General features: G+C 36.5%; 1 protein-coding gene and 1 long non-coding RNA gene across 2 annotated transcripts in view; one reads left to right on the forward strand and one right to left on the reverse strand.

Moving 5' to 3' along the window:
- Nucleotides 1-19,725, reverse strand: part of LOC107692382 (dolichyl pyrophosphate Man9GlcNAc2 alpha-1,3-glucosyltransferase-like) — a 35,564-nt gene extending 15,839 nt beyond the window's left edge. The window contains exons 1-14 of the mRNA XM_016491414.1: nt 19,510-19,725; nt 19,192-19,276; nt 18,954-19,043; nt 18,737-18,825; nt 17,069-17,151; nt 16,902-16,966; nt 16,595-16,780; nt 15,146-15,281; nt 9,039-9,124; nt 6,161-6,245; nt 6,000-6,070; nt 5,050-5,118; nt 1,330-1,525; nt 265-794 (exon numbers count right to left, since the gene is read on the reverse strand). Coding sequence (XP_016346900.1) covers nt 597-794; nt 1,330-1,525; nt 5,050-5,118; nt 6,000-6,070; nt 6,161-6,245; nt 9,039-9,124; nt 15,146-15,281; nt 16,595-16,780; nt 16,902-16,966; nt 17,069-17,151; nt 18,737-18,825; nt 18,954-19,043; nt 19,192-19,276; nt 19,510-19,591 — 1,521 coding nt within the window. The 5' untranslated portion in view covers nt 19,592-19,725 and the 3' untranslated portion in view covers nt 265-596. The remainder of the gene's footprint in view (nt 1-264; nt 795-1,329; nt 1,526-5,049; nt 5,119-5,999; nt 6,071-6,160; nt 6,246-9,038; nt 9,125-15,145; nt 15,282-16,594; nt 16,781-16,901; nt 16,967-17,068; nt 17,152-18,736; nt 18,826-18,953; nt 19,044-19,191; nt 19,277-19,509) is intronic.
- A 141-nt stretch (nt 19,726-19,866) lies between these two features.
- The window catches only part of LOC107692385 (uncharacterized), a 38,654-nt gene continuing 36,675 nt past the window's right edge, over nt 19,867-21,845 (forward strand). Inside the window, exon 1 of the long non-coding RNA XR_001634640.1 lies at nt 19,867-19,915. This is a non-coding gene — a long non-coding RNA (uncharacterized LOC107692385). The remainder of the gene's footprint in view (nt 19,916-21,845) is intronic.

Below are 21,845 nucleotides of genomic sequence, written 5' to 3' on the forward strand. Positions count from 1 at the left end.
GATTTTCAAGCTGCAAAAACTGTTATTTAATTATTTAATATAGTAATATTTCTTTTGTTTAATAATTTATTTTAAAATAATTATAACAATTACTATTAATCTTTTTGTCATATTGCTATATAATCAAAAAAATTATGCCCTATGAACAAAGACAGTACACCTGGAGCTTAAAAAAAAGCTTTTTCAATTGCGATTTAAAAAAAAAAAAAAAACACTTTTTCAATCAATCAATCGTTGTTGGGGTCATTTGAAAACACTGGAGACACTTTCATTTGGTACAAAACCATTTAATGATGTATGAAAAATGTAAAAATAATGGCCTTATGGCTTGGTATTTTACACAATACCAATATCCCACTAACTGAATTTGTTTCCAAGGCAAACAAGTGAGAGAAATTCTGGAAAAACTGTATCTCCTTTCATTGGATTCACTCTTCTCAACTCAAGCAAGATCCCTGAACCTCATTAAGAGGAAACTGAATTTTCACAAACTATTCCCATCCTGTTCTATTCTAACCAAAGGGGTTGTCCTTTCCTTTCACCATCACACTGGCTGTAGTTCTTCCTTTGACAACCAACGTCTTTGAAGACATATTTCAGTTTGTTTTCTTCTGACTCTTTTTCCTCTGCGGCTCCATCAACTGGACCAGGTTGAAATATGTGACGAAGCCCAGAAAGTGGAGAAAGGAGAGGACGGAGACCAGCACTGGAAACAGATCGGGCAACTTGGCCGGAGGCTCCAACCACACACTCATAAAGCTCAATGCTGCCATGGCCACCAGTGAAAACCAGAACTGTAAAAGACAAAGTGACAACACTTATTACAAGAGAGAAGAAGTACCAAGACAAAGGTTCATTAGTCCTAGTCAAGTGCTCGGCACGACACAGATCCTTGTAACCTGATGTTTATTTTCAACCCTGTTTCAGGAAGGTGAGTCGAGGTATAAACATTAACATGTCTATTTACGACAGATGGAGTGGAGGATCAGTGGAAATGCTGGTGTGATCAACGCGACCCCCAAATGAAACACTACCTTCATCGTAGGGCCCCCTTATTTATGTCTCTTGTGTAAATAAATATATCTAGGCAAACCTGTGTTAATGACTCACGCTACACAAATAGCACACCTCCTGGTCTCGAACATTCACGCAAGGAGCTGTTGAAACGTTCAGTCCTCAAAAGCACTAGGAAGAGCATGGGGTCAAGCTAATGTGAAAGTTATGGGCTGTTCAGGTGGGCCAGTGTGCTTAACTGACTTATTCATAAGCATCGATGTCATTAACATCAGTGGTGTGGAGTAACAGGCTGTGATGTCAGTGTTAACTTACTTTCCATTTAATGATCCGGCTGAGGTTGAGTTTAGGCAGCCAGTGCTGAGTGAGTTTTCGATCGAGGCCAAGTCTGAGCTCTTCTTCTGTACTTCTCTCTAAAGCAGAGAGCAGATACAAACTCAGAAAGAGGAATGCCAATGAGGTCACCACATAAGGCAACAGCAGACCGTCCTTCACCAGAAGGGGGAGCATGCTATGGAAAACAAAAAACATAAGTCTTAAAAACAAACAGAATCCAAGATGTGTACAATAACTGATTATTAATCCCTCTGTAATTTTTTGAAACAGCAGGGGGTTCAGACCGATGTAGCAATCATCATATACTTGTTACATCGTATAGATAAACTGACACCTAGTGGTGTGAATGTAAAATCAAGCAAATCTTTTCACTTACAAATCATCTTGGGTTACGCATGTAACCATGGTTCCCCGAGAGGGAACGAGACTGTGCATCCTCTAGTGGACACTATGGGGACTGCCGCCAGCAGGACCAGTGTCTGAGGCACGTGTGAAACAACTCCAATCCCATTAGCCCACGTAGCCCTTGACGTCACAGGCAGGGGCCCGGAAGTATAAGAGAGCGCCTGCCGAACACGTCACCAACTTGGTTGTCAGAAGAACATGTGAAAACAGGCAAGCCCTTGGCATGGCGAGGGGACACAGAATCTCGTTCCCTGTCGGGGAACCATGGTTACATGCGTAACCCGAGATGTTCCCCTTCATGCACCAAGAAGTGTTAGGAGCAAAGCGCGGTTTAAGAATAGGAACGCTTTTTATCCGACATCTTCCTGAGATCCGCTCTCTTTCTCTTAGTGCTTGCCCGACTCCTAGAGGGAGGATTAGTCTTCTGATTAGTGTTGTCACGGTACCAAAATTTCAGTATTCGGTACCAATACCAGTGAAAATCCACGGTTCTCGGTACCAATTTCGGTACCAAAGCAAAACACAAAAACATGCTAATTAAAAAATTTGACTATACTTTCATTTAATCCAAACTGTGTACATATTTAAATTTTAAAGGGCTTTTGAAAACCTTCTAGAGTTATTCAGCCAAGAATAACTAAAAAAAAAAGCCCAGAACTGCTTTTCTGACTGATATGACACAAACAATGTTAACCATTTGTACATTCTCAAACACGCATATTTTAGATTCAAAATTCATTTAAAAGCCTCTGGTGTGTAAAAATAATAAATATCATCATGTCTTCTAATGCTCATTATATTAGCGTTAGCCACGCTTATACTAATGATTAACTACTCTAATAACAGCGTTCATTTCAATCCGACATTCAAATTAAAATATTGAATAATATGCAGTGTTTTCTGCGCACCTTTCAGATAGCGCATCAAGAACCGGGTTGACCGGGTACTCGGTACCACCGGTACTTAAAAAAACCCGGTACCGTAACATTTTCATTTTTTTAGTACCGACTTGGTACCAAAGTACCGGGTCGTTTGACAACACTACTTCTGATCCTGCCTATAATCCTCAGATCGAGACGGACCAGCCCCCTCAGAAGTTTTAGAGGAAGACTTGGGACGGTGGGGAATGAGCTTCCTGAAGGCAGTAGACTGCATCTTCGCCTCTCTGAACTTCTCGACTACCGCCTCAGCAGAGGTGCCGAAAAGCCCGGAAGGTGACAGCAGAGCATCAAGAAGAAAGGCTTTCTCACAAGATTTAACTGCAAATGCCTCTCCGTAGCCACCACTGCTGCCATCGCACACCCAATGGCAGCAGCAGTCTGCTTAGTGGCACGAAGAGCCAAGTCTGATGCGGCAAACCCTTGTCCTCATCTAGGGTCTTTAAGCAAGACAGCTTGGTAAGCTTGTAACACAGCCATTGTGTGCAAGGCTCCACTAGCTTGACTTGCCACCACATACACCCTGCCATTCAGACGCAAAGTGGTCTGGAGGACAGAGCAGGAGTCCTTAAAGAAAGCTTGCGAGTGTCACCTCCACACGGGACATCTTCGCGTATCCGTGCTCAGCCACACCCTCAACAATAGCATAATCTGTATGCTGAAAAAGATGCAGCCGAACTGAATATGCACTGTCAAACAAACGGCTCTTGAAGACAACAAAAGTTGCTGATGTTCTTCGGCAGGCGCCCTCTTATACTTCTGGGCTTCCTGCCTGTGATGTCACGGGCTACGTGGGTCAATGGGATTGGAGTTGTTTCACAGGTGCTTCAGACACTGGTCCTGCGGGCGGCAGTCCCCATAGTGTCCAGTAGAGGACGCAGCACAAGTTCCCTAGAAGGGAAAGCATTATTCGTAGTCAGCCAGGATAAATTTACTTCGCGATTGAAAGTGCAATAATGGGTGACCAAGATAAAGCTCCTAGCATTCAACTGGTCCTGCCATTTCAAAATGTATGGACACCTAGTGACGTGGATGTAGAATCACACAAATGTTTGCACTTAGTAGAAATGCATTATGCATTAGTCAGCCAAGATTAATTTATTCTGCAAATGAAAGTGTCTAATAATAGCAGGGTGATCAAGATAAAGTATGCAGTATTCTACTGGCCCTGTCATTTCAAAATGGTGGCCTCCATGAGGGGACCCTCTGTATGAAAAAAAAACTTTTGATTTAATCAATATTATGTCAGATTTAATCTTTTCAGTCAGTTTTACTCTGACTAAAAAGACTTATAATTTTAGATAAAATTATGTTTTAGTTAATGGAAAAAAGCTCAATTTAACCAAATATTTTATATATTAAACATGCTTACACATTTAAAAAATGTGAAAACTGTTATGTGAAAAACAGATATCCAGAAACAATAACATTATTACATAAAATGTACTTAAGTACAATAAGTAAGAACAAGTATTGTGATACAATGTTATTTTTTCTTAACATATTTTCATTAACAGTATGTTTTAATTAAAATGGTTTATCACAATGATGCCCATTTTTTCTGGCAGGTCTTCACCATTGCTCATAAAACATTTTCTGTAACTTGCATTGACGAGATCAACATATAGGTAATGCACGTGACCTTGCATAAGTATATTAGACATGGAAGTAAACTTTTAGCTAACTAGCGTAGCTATTTCCATAGGCATTTGGCTGAAAAACAATAATTTGCACACCAACCATATCATGAATAATACTGCTATTGAGAAAGTGTTGACAAAATAAAACAATCTTTGTGTTAGCAGAACTGGTCATGATGCAGAAAAAAACAATACTAGCTGTGAATTTTGATGCCGCAACATTTCGCCATAATGAGTAGAAAGTGTGCTAATGGTGTGCATTTGGAGCATAGAAAACTGGCAATGTGTTGTCTCTGTATGTTCTTGTGGATATTTCCCCTAATAGTGCAACAATTACTCTATCATAGAATATAATTCAATTATCTTCCATAACAAAGAACATCATGTCTTCAGCTAAAAAACATAAATATGCAGGATTAAAACAGTTTTGTGGAAGCAGGCAGTGTGATTCCAGAGAATGGTTGGTTGTGTTTCTGTTTACACAAAGGGGTCTTAGTTTAATGGTATGTGGGCTATGTCATGTAATCCAGTGATATCCTTACACTAAACCATGCACACAACAATTAGTGTGGACAGCTGGGACTCCCCTATTGGATACTACTTTTCCTCTCACTATATAGTCATTTGTTGATTTTGTTTCTATCTTAACCGTAAGGATTAATTTATTTATAGTACTGTGATTGTAATTTAGTAATACTTACTGCTTGGTATCTTACCTGAAAGTTGACGCTAGTAGAAACCAAATGGCAATCAGAGGTATTTCGTTGATGACGAGGCAAACTGGCCTGTAAAACATATATTTGACTTTTAAGACTATATTTACTACATTACAGATATGTATGATACCAATGCTATAATTATGTCGTTGAGAGTGCAAGGACTAGGTATCAGTATCATCTCTTCTCAGTGATCCAGTCACTACACTTCCTCTGTCAGCTAATTTTTAACACCCAATAGAGACCCTTAATCCAGAGACATGCCTTACTGATTGACTAACAGATGCAAGATATAGCACAACAATTAAAATCTGTTGCTTGCAGCTGGTTCTTTGCGTATGTGCATATGTTGTAAATCAAAATATATTAGATTTATGACTTGCAAGAATAAACATGCAGAATATGGAAAAATACTGCACTAAACAATTACTAACATAATTGAAGATGAAGTTTGTAATGTCTAGAGATCAACCAATATTGCCTTTTTATCATAGGCTATTTTTATGATTATCTGTTTGATAACTGATATACATTATTTAATTGTTTTATTTCTGCATAATTGTAATTATAACTACATCGTTTATAAGATAGACCCAACGTTAACGTTGAAAAGCATAAAAATCTGTAAAAATATCAGTTAAGAATATCAGTATATCTTAAGTAGTTTCTAGTAATTGCTAAATAATAATTATTTTCAAGCATGTTTCCTTAATCTTCCTACCACCCCTTCTTAGGAAAAATATTCCAGCTATAACTCATGCCACTGGTTGAGCCAAAAAATTCAGTGCAAAGTTATGAAACTGAACACTTCATCTTAAACATGATACTGTTATTTAGTCTGTATCAATGTCAATGTCATAAATTTTGTCTACATCAATGTCAGTGAATTGAGCCAAAGTACTGTTTAAAGCAATTGGATCAAGTAGTATGAATTATATTCTGCTGCTTACAAGGCTGCTAGAAGGATAGACTTCTCATGGACTTGGAAGGAGAAGAGGAAAAAAGCCAGGGAGGAGTTTACCTATAATACAAGCAGATCAGGAGAGTCAGTGGTCAAAAATACAAGCCGCCGAACTGTCAAAGACAAACACATAAACATGACACCACTTAACAAGGTGAGCTTAAACTGCCATAGATTGGGTTTGGACAACAATTTTAAAGATGAAGGCAGGATGAACAACAGAGTAAGAGCAAAACTGAAAGAAAAAAGAAATAATGATTTAATTGAATATATCCATACATTAAAGGTATAGTTTTACCCAAAAATGAAAATTCTGTCATTAATTACCCTCATATCGTTCCAAACCCGTAAGAACTTCGTTCATCTTCGGAACACAAATTAAGATATTTTGGATGAAATCCGAGCGCTTTCTGACCCTCCATAGACAGCAAGGGAACTACCACGTTCAAGGCCCAGAAACGTAGTAAGGACATAGTTAAAATAGTCAATTTTTTTATGAAGCTACGAGAAAACAAAAATAATGACTTTAATTACTGAATTCTTCACCATTCACAAGAGTACCATGACGCAGAGCGACTGACACGGAAGAGAAGAATTGTTGAATAAAGTTCTTTGCGCACAAAAAGTATTCTTATAGCTTCATAAAATTACGGTTGAACCACTGATGTCACATGGACTATTTTAACGATGTCCTTACTACGTTTCTGGGCCTTGACCGTGGTAGTTCCGTTGCTGTCTATGCAGGGTCAGAAAGCTCTTGGATTTCATCAAAAATATCCTAATTTGTGTTCTGAAGATGAATGAAGGTCTTGCGGGTTTGGAACGACATGAGGGTGAGTAATTAATGACAGAATTTTAATTTCTGGGTGAACAATCCCTTTAATAAAAGATTAACTATTCACACAAATGGAGTAGAGAAATACGATCAAGAGGCCCTGTTGCCAAAGCCCGTAATCTATCCCATGAAACTAGAGGACGCGGCTGCCTGATCTTTTTATACATCCTCACAGTCAACAAGAAAGATCCCAGCATGCAGGAAATGCATGAGATTCGGGGATGGCCTGCTGAGCACTCACAGAATTACTTGAACCTCTCAGTCATCATTCTCTTGGAGGAAAATGACCCTATTAGAGATCAATGACACTAGTGGGACAGGAATCTGGTCCATCATGACAGATGCAAATATAGGTGAGATAAACTACTGGAAAAGCATATAGGCCACGATAGACTTCAAGCAAAATCGAAGAACTGCTGTGGTGTCATTTTAAACAAAATCAGGCCAAAGCAAAGTTTGTTTGAATTTCAGGAGTTGAAAACAGCTTGCCAAAGTGAACTTTCCAGAAAACTGCTCTGGCTGGTAAACACCTTCTTAAACTACTTAAACTACTATTGGTCCATGGCGATTACGTAATAGGTAGGTAAGCTCTCGGGCTCCGCCTTCTTTGATGTGGAAATCTTCTGTTCAGTCCATCAAGGTCAGACGTGAGTAAAACCATGAACAAACTGGAGAGCTGCTTTTTAATAGAAAGTGAAGATGTAATTATAATCGAAAACGACACTGACATTGTTTTTTTATATTTAATACTGTAAAGCTGCTTGCTTTAAAGCAATTTACTGTGTATAAAGTGTTAAATACGTGACATGACTGGACTGCCGAATTGCAGAGCTCTTGCAAACATATCGAACATCGTTATGATCAGATGCTTAATTGCTGTTTTCTCATCACTGTCATTTTTGTTATGCGTTTTTATTGAATTGAATATGTGCAGTGCATAGAGTTCTCAGCAGCATGTGTGGTGTCGCTAATGCCGGGTACACACTGCTCGACTTTTCCCACGATTTTCATTCGCCAAATGGCTGAAATTGGATGCAAATCGATGAATGACAATCATGTAGTATGTATTATCAAAGACTCGATCTGAGATCGAGTGCAAGTTCAATTCGTCACAGATGCCGGTGAAATATTTAGCATGCTAAATATCTGGACCTGTCTGCGACTCCTGCAGTATGAAATGTGTTTTGACTGGAAATTACATCGGCGACAACCTACAGCCAATGAAATACAGCCAGTGCTTCTCAATGCAAATGAGCACACAGACAATTTGTATCACAAGCTTCTTGCGGGCTACAGTTTTTAACAGGAAGAAATAATCCAGTCTCGAACAAGAGATCTTATCTCACACATGATCTTAAGTTGTATCCTGTATTGTTCCTGTATCACTTCTCACCTGAGTTTGGTTTTGAAACATAGTTTGTAAACAAGACATTTTCACACTGAACCTAAGATAATTTTCTTGTCTTTTAAAAGTCATATCCATTTGCTTATAAAACTACATGAAAAGGTGAACTCCGAGCTGACCGATGTAGCAGTGGTCTTGTACATATACTGATACCTAGTAGTGCGGATGTAGCATCATGCCAATGTTTACACTTACTAGAAATGCATCAGATTCAAGATTCAAGATTTTTATTTGTCACATACATGGTTATATAGGGAATATATGACCAGCAGTGAAATGTAAGTCAGGTCCGCTCCATGGACAGGGGACCAGCGCTGTTTGAAATAAAACAGGTTTTAGTAGGCTGCTTATATAACTTCAGACTTCATCTCACATGAATATACATGATTTTAAACATTTTTAAAATCTTATTGGTTTCTTAATTTGTAAAACTTTTTATAAGGAAATCATGTTTGAGTTCACCCTGAAAACAGACCACTGAGAAAATTAATTACGGACCCTGCAAAAATAAGACTAAACAAAGACACAAAAAATTATTAAGTGAATAGTCAAAGAAATCATCTTGACCAAACCCTCGCACCTGCAGATTAGTGTCCACATATCAGTATCTCAAAATCTTTCCGATATCATTAACTACCCATAATCCCACTGTGCCCTCTGTTATAATGAGATGTTTTTCACAAACATGGTAAGATGGAATACACTGAGAAAGATTTTGAGGAGGAGATACATAAAGAGACAAAGGAAAAGGAGAGAGGGTGGTGGGTAAATGGATGGTGAAGGATTACCTGAGGAACAGCTGAGTCTCTCTGGACAGCAGGGTCTTGATCTTTATCAGCACATTCAAGCTGCACCATGTGTTAGCCACTTTATCCTGTCAACAAACACATGCTGTCAAAGTCACTAAACTAATGCGCTCCGGACAGAATGACACAATGAGAACAAATGATACACTGACCGCTAGGTCAGTTTTCAAGTTCTTTATGAACATTTGTTTAAACTAGGCTATAGTATAAATTCATGGGTGTTAACTCAATTTAAATTAATTTTATGCTTTAATAAGTAATATTGGGGTAAAATAAAAGTGAGTTCATTTAAATGTATGCAGATGCCTTTAAATTACATATACATACAAAATTAAAATGTAAAATATAGAGAATATTACATAACACATATCACACATATGACACAGGAAGGATGTATTGTATATTTATTGATTTCTCTAAAGCTTTTGACAGTGTCCAGCATAATCTTTTGTATTTCACTCTCATTAAAGGAGACATATTATGCCCCTTTTTACAATATGTAATATAAGTCTCTGGTGTCCCCAGAATGTGTCGGTGAAATTTCAGCTCAAAATACTCCACAGATCATTTATTATATAATTTAGAAAATGCCTATTTTGAGTGGAAGCAGAAACACGCTGTTTTTCGGGCCTGTCTCTTTAAATGTAAATGAGCTGCTGCTCCCCGCCCCCTTTTCCAGAATAGAGCTGCGCCATTACAGCTCGGACCTGCTAAAAAACATCTGTTTTGGTTCTGATTATTATGTTTGTCATGCTGAAATCATGCGTTTTAAACCATATTAGTTTAAACTGCTGATATAAGGTTTTCTGAGCACACACATCCGAAGCACACGAATAGAAAGCGGCCACCAGACAGCATGTGAGTACTAAACTAAGTTCTCATTCACACACAAGTTTACGTTAAAAACACACGAGTTACAAAAACAGTCGGTTATGTCTGTGAAGGTAAACAGCTAGGAAATAAATCGCATGTTTATTTTAGATCTGTGTAGCAGCAGCAATATACAGTAAATAAATCAATAAATCCACTGCTCTCTTGTGTCCTCTGAGGCTGGGACAGTAAATAGTGTTCTGTGCTCGTCTGTGCAGCCAAAGGCAGAATAGTTAGCATGTTTTGCTCAAACTCGCCATGGCATTAGAGCTGGTACACCGTTGTCCCTTGCGAAATCAAAATGACGGTGCCATGGGTGGAAACCATAGACTGTATAAAAACATGGACGTAGTGTCCGTGACATCACCCGTAGGTTTCTGAAGACCGTTTTTGAAGCTCAAAGTGGGCGGAGCGGGCCGTCGCCATCTTGGCAGAGCGTCACCGCACGTCACTCCCGGATAATCGAAAATGGGCAAAGAGGCAGGACCTGGTTGCTGAAACCACACCCACCTAGCTCGACGGCGGTGACAGCAGCGGCAATCCATCTGTCACTCAAGTGGCCACGCCCTTAATTATGCAGAACTTTAAGGCTTAATATCATTTAAACGGATGAGTTATAAAAAAATTCACCCCCTCACAGTTGTCACATGAAGGGCAAAATTAACTATATAGACCAAAACCGCTTTTTGTACCAGGCTGTGTAAAAAAAAATTTCTGCTGTAAAGTTGGGCATTTTAACATGGGGAGTCTATGGGACTGACTCACTTTTGGAGCCAGCCTCTAGCGGCCAGTCGATGAATTGCAGTTTTAGTCACTTCCATGTTGGTTTCACAAGAGAGACCGGAAGGTTGCCGCTTGGTGGAAAGGTGCAGATTAAGGGGCGGTAATATTATGAGATCCCTTTGCCACGTCACCAAGGGAGCGAAATCAGACGCGCTTGTTTTTTCAGAAGCTTGCAGAAAAAGGCTTACCAAAACAAAGTTACTGGGTTAATCTTTTTCACGTTTCATTGGTTGGTAGATGCACCGGGGACCTGATTATAGCACTTAAAACCTGGAAAAGTCAGATTTTCATGATATGTCACCTTTAAGAATGGCATTGGTAGAAAAGTTTTTAGTGTATTGAGTTCTATGTATTCTAAACTTAAATCATGTGTGAAAGGAACCGATGGTCTTACAGAGTATTTTGGCTGCACCATTGGTGTAAGACAGGGCTGCATGGTGAGTCTACTTTTGTTTATTCTTTTCTTGAATATATAACAATGTTGAAGAAATTTTTTAAAAAGGTATTCAGATTGAAAGTATCACAGAAGTACAGACCTTGTTATATGCTGATGATATGGCTAATATAGCAGATACAATTGCAGGGTTACAGAAACGGATTGAACAGCTGGAAAAATTTTGTAATCTTTATGGTATGAGAGTGAATTTGAGTAAAACTAAAATTATGGTTTTTAGAAGAGGGGGCTCTCTAAATAAGTGGTACATAAGTAAAATGGTATTTTGCTGGTGAACAGATTGAAGTGGTTAATTGTTACAAATATCTGGGTATGTGGTTTACACCAAAATTGTCATGGTGGAAAACCCGACAACGTTTAGCCAGCCAAGGCAAGAAAGCAATGCTTTCCTTGCTAAGGTTTGTTCGTAAACATAAAATTAGCTGCAATCAATCTTTGTATTTGTTTGAACGCATGGTTGCACCGATACTTTATTATGGATCTGAGATATGGGGTTTTGAACCAGTGGAGTGTATTGAAAATGTTCAGGTATCTTTTTGTAAAAAACTCCTGTGTATCAGTACAAGTGCGAGCAATGTCGCTGTCTTGGGTGATCTGGGTAGATTTGTATTGTCAACTTATATGAAAAGATGTATCACGTATTGGATAAAACTAGTGTCTATGTCTAATCATCGTTATCCAAGAAAATGTTATAATATGCTTTTTCAATTAGATGAAGTAGGTAGAAAAACATGGGTTACTCGTATTAGAGTTCTGCTGTATTTTTATGGTTTTTCTATTCACAATATAAGTCTTCGTTGATACAAGAGAGCTACATTACGTCTGTGTATAACATGCAATTGGTACGATCATTGTTCCTTTTTAGATGTTCAAGTCACCATCTTGCTATAGAAACAGGCAGATGGAGTAATACGCCAATGGCAGAGAGAATCTGTAGTTATTGTAAGTTAACATCAAATATTTCTGTGATAGAAGATGAGAAACATTTTTTGTATGATTGCTCTTTGTATGAGGATTTGCGTAAGAAATACTTAGGTAATCTTGTTCTTGTTGGTGATGTTTGTATTGATGTGTTAAGTGTTTGTGATTCGGGGTATGCATGGAGATTGGCATTGTATATATATATATATATATATATATCATGGAATGAAGAATAGATTATCTGTCATGTCATTATGACTTTTTGGAACTATGGGCCGAGAGGCCATGTATTCCTGGAATAAATCTGAAACTGAAAACATATCACACATCAATACTGAATGTAAAGAAACAGCATACACCACTCTTGATAACTAATAAACCACCTAAAATCTAATATTAAAGTTAATATTTTATTAACTTCCTGTAATAAGTAACTTTCTGTTGCTAAAAATATATATTATATATCTATATATTACATAATATATTATGAATATATTGTGTCAAAAAGAAGGATAAAAGTGTTTTTTTTTTATATCCCAAGCTATGTTAGGCCTCAGTGTTATTTTAGCATTAATGATATACTATAATTAATGACGGTATTTATTAGTATTTTGTTATTAAAATTATATATTTTAATATTCGGTTTTCACTTTAATTTTAGTGTTAGTAATTTTGTTATGTACTGTTATTATTTTTATTATTTAAAAATATTTCTACATAGCTTATTTTTAAGTTTTATTAAATTTAGTATTTCTACTTATTTAGTTCAGTTAGTTGCCAAGGCAACATTTCTCATATCATTGGATTTTTTTAATTATTTTTTTCTAATAATCTGAATATTAATATTTTATTTTATTTCAGCTTTATTCCAATTACCTAAAACTTTTTAAATAGTTTTTGTTTTAGTAAACTTCTGAAATAACCACACATTTATGATCATGCTTACAAAATTAGCACCGACATATTAGGTAAGTGTCTTTAAATGGTATGTGGCTTTTGAAGAGAAAGCAAATAAGTGACATTACTCGGCGTAATCATTTCCCAACTGAAGGCGCAATAAAGATTCCTGTGGGCATTCTTGGGGGGCATTGGTACAAAGGGCAAGGGTGAAGTATTACACTCCCATTAATTTTCCCGTCAAGTAACCATGATGTCAAAAAAAGCTATGCACTTATTTGTAAACTTATGGACACAGGGTTAAAGGACTGTCCTAATGCATAACAAGGACATGAATAACGTCACCGAGGTTGCAAAGACTGTGGTTTTACCACATACAGAAGACCAACTTGCACCCTTTAGGAAACCGATCCGTTCTGAGTGCTCGTTGACCTTTCTTCTGGGGTACCGACATGTGATTCCTCAAAGACTGGCGGCCTTGAACAGTTGTGGAACAACAAAATTAGTAAATGTTATGATAGTTTCAGCCCTGCTTCTGAGAAATTCTCCATAGTGCTCAGTCCTCGAAAACACAGCTGCTGTCTTTCACAGTTGTGTGAAGACGAGTGGACACTACAGCTGAAGATGATACCCATCAATGAGACCCACTTTGAAAAATGTTTGTTTTTTTGTCTATACAGTGAAAGTCAATGAGGTGCATTGACAAACCATTGACTTTCATTGTGCGGTCCAAAAAAAAAAAATCTGTGTTCCACAGAATTTTAAACAACTAACAGGTCTCACCATACTTGCCCAGTTGATTAATCTCAATACATTAAAACAATTGTTTTGTATTACACGTTTTCTAAAATGTTGTGTTAAAATTTGCATATAAGGTATTATCTAATGAAATACACAATAATTTGCATACATTTCTACAACATAAATCTAAAGATGTGTATTGTAAATGAAATCTACAGATGCAAATAAATAAACTGTAATAAAATTCACACTTCAATTTTGAATTTGCATGTTTTCTTTCCAATAGTCTGAAAGACGACATGTTATGGAAGCAAAATTTGCCTAAAATCTAAAAATTTACCAGTGCCCGAAAAAACTATGGTTTTGCCTGTAGTAGTGTCATGCCTAATTTTAATTTTTTACATTTGACTTTTTTCTACAGACAAATAATTTATCTATCAGCTAAATATCACCTAGCTTTACCATCCTCTGATGTATACATGATAGCAACAGCCAAGACTCGCTTAGCGATCCCTCCGTCACAAATGCTCAAGGCTCTAGTTTAGAATTACTCACACCTTGTGTATTATGTTAGCCTCGTGTCAGGCAAACGCATGATATATTCTGGGCCCTGAGCCCTGCAGAATTTTCAATTACTTCTCACAACACAGCTCCTTTGACAACAGGGTTTTTGGGTCTATTTCAAAACCAAGCCACAGTACTTGTTCACCATGTATTTCAGTATTGACTTGACAAAAAGAGATCATATCTGGCTTTAGACAATGAACAGGACACAGCTCTGGCTTTCCAATAAACTCAACGCGAGACCCTTGTTTACTTATCAGATCTAAAGGATAAATCCTGCACTAGACCCAAGGGGTTTCATTGAGGTAATCTATGAATACAGAAAGATCTGACTGGCAAGATGTGTATTAAAGTCAGTCTTCTATTTGCATTAATATCACAGATCCAAAATTGAACACAGTTTACAGTTTACTGTATGTAGCTACATAGGATTCTAGCAACAGCGTATTTATGCGTTCATGCATGCATACAGAGAAAAATGTAATGCATGTGGATAAGGATTTCAAGGGCATTTCCAAGCCGACCCTTCATTGGAAATTTTATAACAGGCAAGCACAGAGCTGAATAAGCATCACGCTGTAATGATGGGTTTAAAACTCACTCCTTAAGCAATAAATATGACTGATTTACGTAGATTTTACCTCAGTGTTTTACATAAGTAAAGCTCAAAGCCCGATACCCAATTGTGCAAATACTGTTGTGAATGTTAGCAAACATGTATTCCTCAATTTTCAAGGCAAGGTAATCTCAGTTATCCAACCACTGGTTCAAAAGAATCTAAAAAGGAGCCTATTTAGATGAACTTGAAGGTGTTTGACATTGATGCTTTGTGATGCTACATATACATTATGTGAATTACCTCAAACAAACCCCGACCAATGGGAAAAAGGCGATGAAGAACTTGCAGACGTTGTTTGGGGTCAGACAAAAAGGGCATCCAGCAGAGGGCAAAAGTCACCAGTACAGTCAACGAGATCTTTGCCAGATGAAAAAATCTGGGTACACAAAAATTTAGCAATATACTTTGGTTATACAAATGTCTTCAATTTATTCTGTGAACATAAAGATATTTAAAAAAAATATATTAAGTCATTTTGTATCATTCAGGGATAACATTGTCTGTTTTCCTAACAATTCAGTAAAGGTGCTCTAACAGTTTTTTATGATTTGCTGACCAACACAACAATCTTGAACATTTTAAAAATTGTATACATATTTGTCATAAAATACTGTTTATTTTATATTAATAAGTGGAAACAAAATACTTGAAATGTGTTACACATTCGAAAAAATATTTTCCACAATTAATGGGTCATAAATAAGGTCACTCGATGACTTGAGTAGAGACAGCATGCTCTCACAGTTTTTCAGTGTACTGTATACTGGAGCAACTAACACCTCTCAGCTGTAGATATACAGTTGCACGCACAGGCATAGCAGGGAGGGTCAGCCATGGCCAGAGAGTCATCTGGACATGTCTCTTCCCAGGCAAACTAATCCACCAATGCATCTGCCTCCAAATGCCCTTGGTACATTGTTACTAAATCAACAAATGCAAGACAGCAAAGAGCAGAGTGCTTGCACTGAAATTGGCTGCAGGACTGGTGTAGAAATGAATCTACACTGCATACAAAGTCAAACTGAATAATAAAAGTTCAGTTCAGTTCAATTAAAAAAATTCCACCTTTAGAGATGAAGTGCCTAATGATGAATATTAAGGATTTGTTATTCTCAGGCATAAATAAGGCTATGACACTTGCAGCTGGACTGAAAGCTGGACACATGCAGCTAAAGTTGTAATTAGCATTGTCAACAGATGTATTAATTGTGTGCAATCTTCCATTAACAGGGCTTTTTCACTTGTAACCATAATTCATACTTGCTGAGATTGGGTGATTATTATATAAACGATTATACAGTATAAAAACTTTGATTCATTATATATATATATATATATATATAATAAGTGTCTTATGCTCACCAAAGCTGCCCTTATTTGATAAAAAAAAATATAATACATAAAGTAAAGAAGCTTTTTCTCCGTCACTGATGTGGGATTCTGGTATGTGTGTCTACTGAACAAGGAAATGCATTGATTGTGATAAATAAATCTGACACCATTTAAGCCTATAATTGGTCTCCCAAAATGTCACCAATTGGCAGGCCAACTTTTACTACACTAGGTTTTGTACCTTCTGGAATCTCTTGAGGTCTGCTTAAATAACTCAATTAATCAATTTTAACATATTATTGCAATAATTAATTTAAAAAAAAACACAATGTTTATGCAACAACCCAAGAGACTCACCCTCTCCCAGTCAAGCCCTGTTTGATGCACTTGCCCAGGAGATAGCAGAAGAAAGGCAGTGAGTGGTACAATTCCATTTGCTTGTAATTGAGAGCCAAAGTGAAGGCCAAGGAACCAAACAGATCCCAGCCCAAACCAAGTCCCAATATCCCCCATAGAGCCAGACCCAGGCTCACACTGTTATATCTGAAACTGCAGTTAAAGACTATGCACATGCTGCTCTTTTTGGATCTTAACTTCTTGACATGACTGTGAATAGCTTAAATGAATAAATACCATAGCAATTAAGGTAAAGGTTAAAGGATACTGAAAATGACCGTAGTCAATCAGTATAAGTCCTGGATACAGAAGGATGCAGAGAGCTGTGGCAACCTATGAGAAAAAAAAATGATGCATTTTGACCAAATCAAAGCATGTTAATGATTACAAATACAATTTAACAATATACCAATTCAAGGGCAGTCTTTTAGTTACCTTTTGTTTAGAGGACCCATCGCAAAAGTAGAAGCAGTAAAGCAAAACTGCTGGAATGTAGATCAAAATATCTGTAAAAAGAACTGTTGGACCAAGAAAGGTTCATATTCATAACCATATCAATATTTCTCCTCATCAACAGAGATTTACATTTACATTACATTTAACTATAACTAGATGCAATCATATGACTGTTGACTCTGACGACTATAAACAGTTAAAAACATTATAATAGATTATTCAAAGCACTTCAATGCAGCAATTTAAACACACTCATAAAACTAATAAATAGATTTACATTTTAAAGGGGTCATGAACTGCCTTTTTTATTATTTTGTACTGTTCTCTGAGGTCCACTTATAATGTTATCAAAATGTTTACATAAAAAAACATCATAATTTAGAAGTAATAGGCTATTTTCTGTCCTGTTTTGACCTCCCTCATCGGAACGCTCTGTTTGAATAGGCGTAGTGGATTGTAGACACGGAAGTAAACGCCCACTGCTTTGACTGGCTAACAGTTGTGTATGTTTGATAACCTACAGCCTTCATAGATGGACACTGCTGTGATTTCTGTTAAAGCGCATAAATACTCAGTACATATCAAATGATCTGTAATAACAGACAAAGCAATAGTGACCATGTAATAAAAAGTTACACTTGTGTGGTGCAACATTACTGTCGGTTCCAATATATTTGGCACAGCATCGTCTTTTAGTTTCAATCTTTCTTATTTGTAAACGAATCTGTGGTAAAATGACGTGAACAAAGGACCACGTTCTTACTGACGTGGTCTGGAACTTCATTAAAAATAAAGTTCATATCAGATGGAACTTTGCCTCTCTCATTATTTACACTATATGCTTGAATCGGTGGGCGGGGCTAAACAGGCAGTGATGTAGAAGCAGATGTTGATCTACTTCTGCGTAGGTGGTGTTTGGCCACACTATTACGCCATAATAAAGTGGCACGTTCCAATTCTGATTTCTCAGTTCATGACCCCTTTAATATTTACTTTTTATAAATTAACATTTTAAAAATGATAGATGAGCAATTTCCCTGAAAAAGAATATTATATATATATATATATATATGTGTGTGTGTGTGTGTGTGTGTGTGTGTGTATATATATATATATCTTTTCTGATTTCTCAGTTCATGACCCCTTTAATATTTACTTTTTATAAATTAACATTTTAAAAATGATAGATGAGCAATTTCCCTGAAAAAGAATATTATATATATATATATATATATGTGTGTGTGTGTGTGTGTGTGTGTGTGTGTAAATATATATATATATTTCACAAGATGTTACATGATATACAAGTGTATTTGAGTAATTCTATACATAGAACAAGCATATATTTTACATACAAAACAATAATAATCCTTATTTCTGCACTAGTACATAATTTAATTTTCAAATTTACATTTCGTTTAGAAAGGGTTTGTGGTCAGTCTGCTGAATTTGTGGTGACTATGGTAACTATCATCAAGGAAGCTTCATTAGAAATAACTTTACTTTAAATAAATACTGTAGAAACAAAAGATTATAAGTGGTTTTATGCCTTTCATAATTCCAGTATTTCTGCAAATTCAGTAAAGTTAAGAGGTAGAAATGACACTGCCATCTAAAATATTTGAAATAAATGACATCACTACCTACCTGTGACCCTCATGAACAACTTATGTGAGTGGCTTTCATAGACTCTAGATGCATGCAACTCCACCCATTCAGGATTGAGCAGCTTTGCTCTATAAAAATACGCACCACACAAAGAAAAATCATCATCATCATCATCATCAATCCATGTTCAACTGATAAATGGAATATATATACCTCTTATATATATGGATGCTATACCATGTAAAAGAACACTTACACATATGCACAGGCCAGGCTGTGATATGCTGTCAGATGAGGATAATCAAGACCCCAGTAGTTCAAAGCATTATTTGTAGTATTGAAGTACCTAGTTTGACAAAAAAGAGAAAAAAAAACTGTTAGGGCCTTGGCCTTATAAATAAAATAATGTGACGTTTAATTTCTACAATATATAAGGAAAGGGAGCTTCACCAGTGCTGGTTTACTTAGCCATGAAATAATAACGAGAGACTAACCATTCATGAACAGGTAGATTGTAAGTCACTTCTTGCCAGTGTCTCTGTGCTTCATAGTCCCCGAACACTGGCTGTTTACCTGCACCTATTCCATTAAATGACATGCAGAATAGCATGATTTATTAATTAAAAAACGTAAATTTATAATGTACAATACTATTTATGTATAACATTCTTTCACGAATAATGTTTATCCCCCTTGCTTGTCGTTTTAGTTGAGCTGATCTTGCTTATTTACATATGAATGAGTTGCTCCGAACAATTGCCACTGGTGTCAATACTGATCCTAAATAAACCGGTGCATTATTGGAAACCAACCTGAGTATGAGTGAAAAGACACCGTCCATCTCGACGTTAAACCGAGCAGCACGCACAGTGAAATAAGGCTCCAGTTCTCCATGTCCGGTAGTCTTTACGACTTTTGATTTACAAATCATAACTCTGCAGCATCGCTCATGCTTTCCTACAGAGCCCAATCATCGGATGAGATTCACTTCCTGAAACAACACGTCAGCGGAGTGGCGCTTCGTGATGACATCATACATTAGCAGGTGGGTTGAAGTGATTGAACAGGTTGGGCGTTTGCGGTCTGATCAAAACATGAAAATGTTGGTATTAAATAAGTTCTGGCTCAAATAGAGTATTGTAGTGCAGCAAGTAAAGATGTTGCTAGATCTCCTGAATATATAAGCCGAGATCAAATAAATCTATGGAACATCACCAGGTAAAGACACTGAATGAACCGCCTTTTGCCTATACGAACACTGTGTATGTGAATGATGTTTTTATGTTCAACTATATCCCAAAAATCCTAAACAACACTGGTCTGTAGGCTACCAAATATCTATTCCATAAAGAACTATTTTGATTTAGCCTATACTTTTTCTTAGAAGAATTTAAAATGTCATTGTTACACATTGTTTATTTATAAAACGCCTTAAAGAATTACTGTTTTATATGGATTTTTTGCCATTTGTAATTTTTTTATTTCATCAGAATATGCTCACCATGTTGATTTTCAGAATTCTAGCGTTACTTATGTTTGTTGCCTTGGTAACCTGACGATTTTATTTCATTATAGAAAATAAATTAGATTAGCCTACACAATAAGATCCAATAATATACATTTATTAAACTGAAGAGCATTTAGTTCGTTTATAATTTCTCTGTGTCCTTTATTGTCCCATCAATCTTTTTATTTACTCAAAACTACAACATATTCAGTAATATCAGTAGACTTACCTGTTAAGGCATCTGTCAGTGAGTCATCAGTCAGTCAAATTTTGGTCTGAGAGCATTTGCACAATTGTTGCTCACTTTACAATCATACTTGAGTTCTTCAATTCTCATTTGAGCAGTGGTGTAATCATTAGCATTTCATTAATTTAAAGACTTGGATTTGACAGCTTCTTTGTGGTTGGGACATGAAATATTTATAAATAATAACCACAGTCAAGTGCTGATTTGCAATGACACTTTCATTAGACTACAGTAAGGAGCCTATTAGTCACATCCAGCTCAATGACATGTTAATGTCCCTGTTTGCCATCTTTGTCATTTACTGCTTAGTCTCTGCACCCTTTTAAATATTTAGTAACCCACATTTACTGTTGGCGATGTGCTCCAGGAGATGTGAGTGGTCCAGGCTTGTCAGTGGTCCCTGTAGTAATGCCCTGCATGTAGCTTCTGTATTGTTTTTTTTTAAAGTAGGACTGTTATTTATTTATTTATTTGTTTGGTTGTTCGTTCGTTTTTCACATTTCCAGTTGTATAGACTGTAATCATTTTTCTGCTTTCAGAATTGTTTAGACATCTATTTATGGTTTGAAAGGTATTAAGAGAAAAGTAATGTTATTGTTGCAAAACAAGGTTCAAGAGAAGCTGTCCCGAATTCTGCTGTGCGAAACCAAGCCCATCTAGCCATGATTAGAGAATAATGTCTAATTAGAAAAACAGTCTTTAATGTAACATTTAATATAGCCTTAAAGAATGACATGAGTGTAAAGCAATGGGTCAGGCATGACCCAACAAACACAGAACGTTCCCCTAACATTCCCATTTGGTTATTCTTTTGGGAACCAAATAAGAACATTCCTTGTAGGTTCTTTTTTTAATGACCTAAAGAGAACCTTCCCAGAACATTCCCTGCAGGCTACTTTTAGGTTTAATTTTATAACCTAAAGAGAATCTTCCCAGAATGTTCCCTGCAGGTTTAGTTGTATTTTCATAACCATGTAAACAAAATAAAAGTTTGCAGATGTTTCTGAGTGATGACCAACAGAGAGATTATTCTAATGCTGAAATGTGTATTTTTCATAAACAAACTATATTTAGCATAATTTCATGTCTGAAATAAGCTTTTAATAAAGTTGTAGACATTAAAGCAGTCAAATTGCATTAGAATGATCAGATAAATCAAATTTTGTAGCAGAAATATTAAGCCAAGGTTAAGCGTAGTCTTGAAAAGCTTATCATAAACACCTGGGTTTGTTTAAATCTCTCTTTACTGCGCAGCGCTTCTCCAGCACCTGCTTTCTCCTGTCTTCCACAGAAAGCCACGCAATCACGTAATTTAAAAATTAACGGTCATTTCGTTTTACTGACTAACATTCATTTATTGATCTGTTTATTGAATAATTATATATATATATATA

Source organism: Sinocyclocheilus anshuiensis, unplaced genomic scaffold (genome assembly GCF_001515605.1).
Source record: "Sinocyclocheilus anshuiensis isolate Anshui unplaced genomic scaffold, SAMN03320099.WGS_v1.1 scaffold70, whole genome shotgun sequence".
Classification (NCBI taxonomy): Eukaryota; Metazoa; Chordata; class Actinopteri; order Cypriniformes; family Cyprinidae; genus Sinocyclocheilus; species Sinocyclocheilus anshuiensis.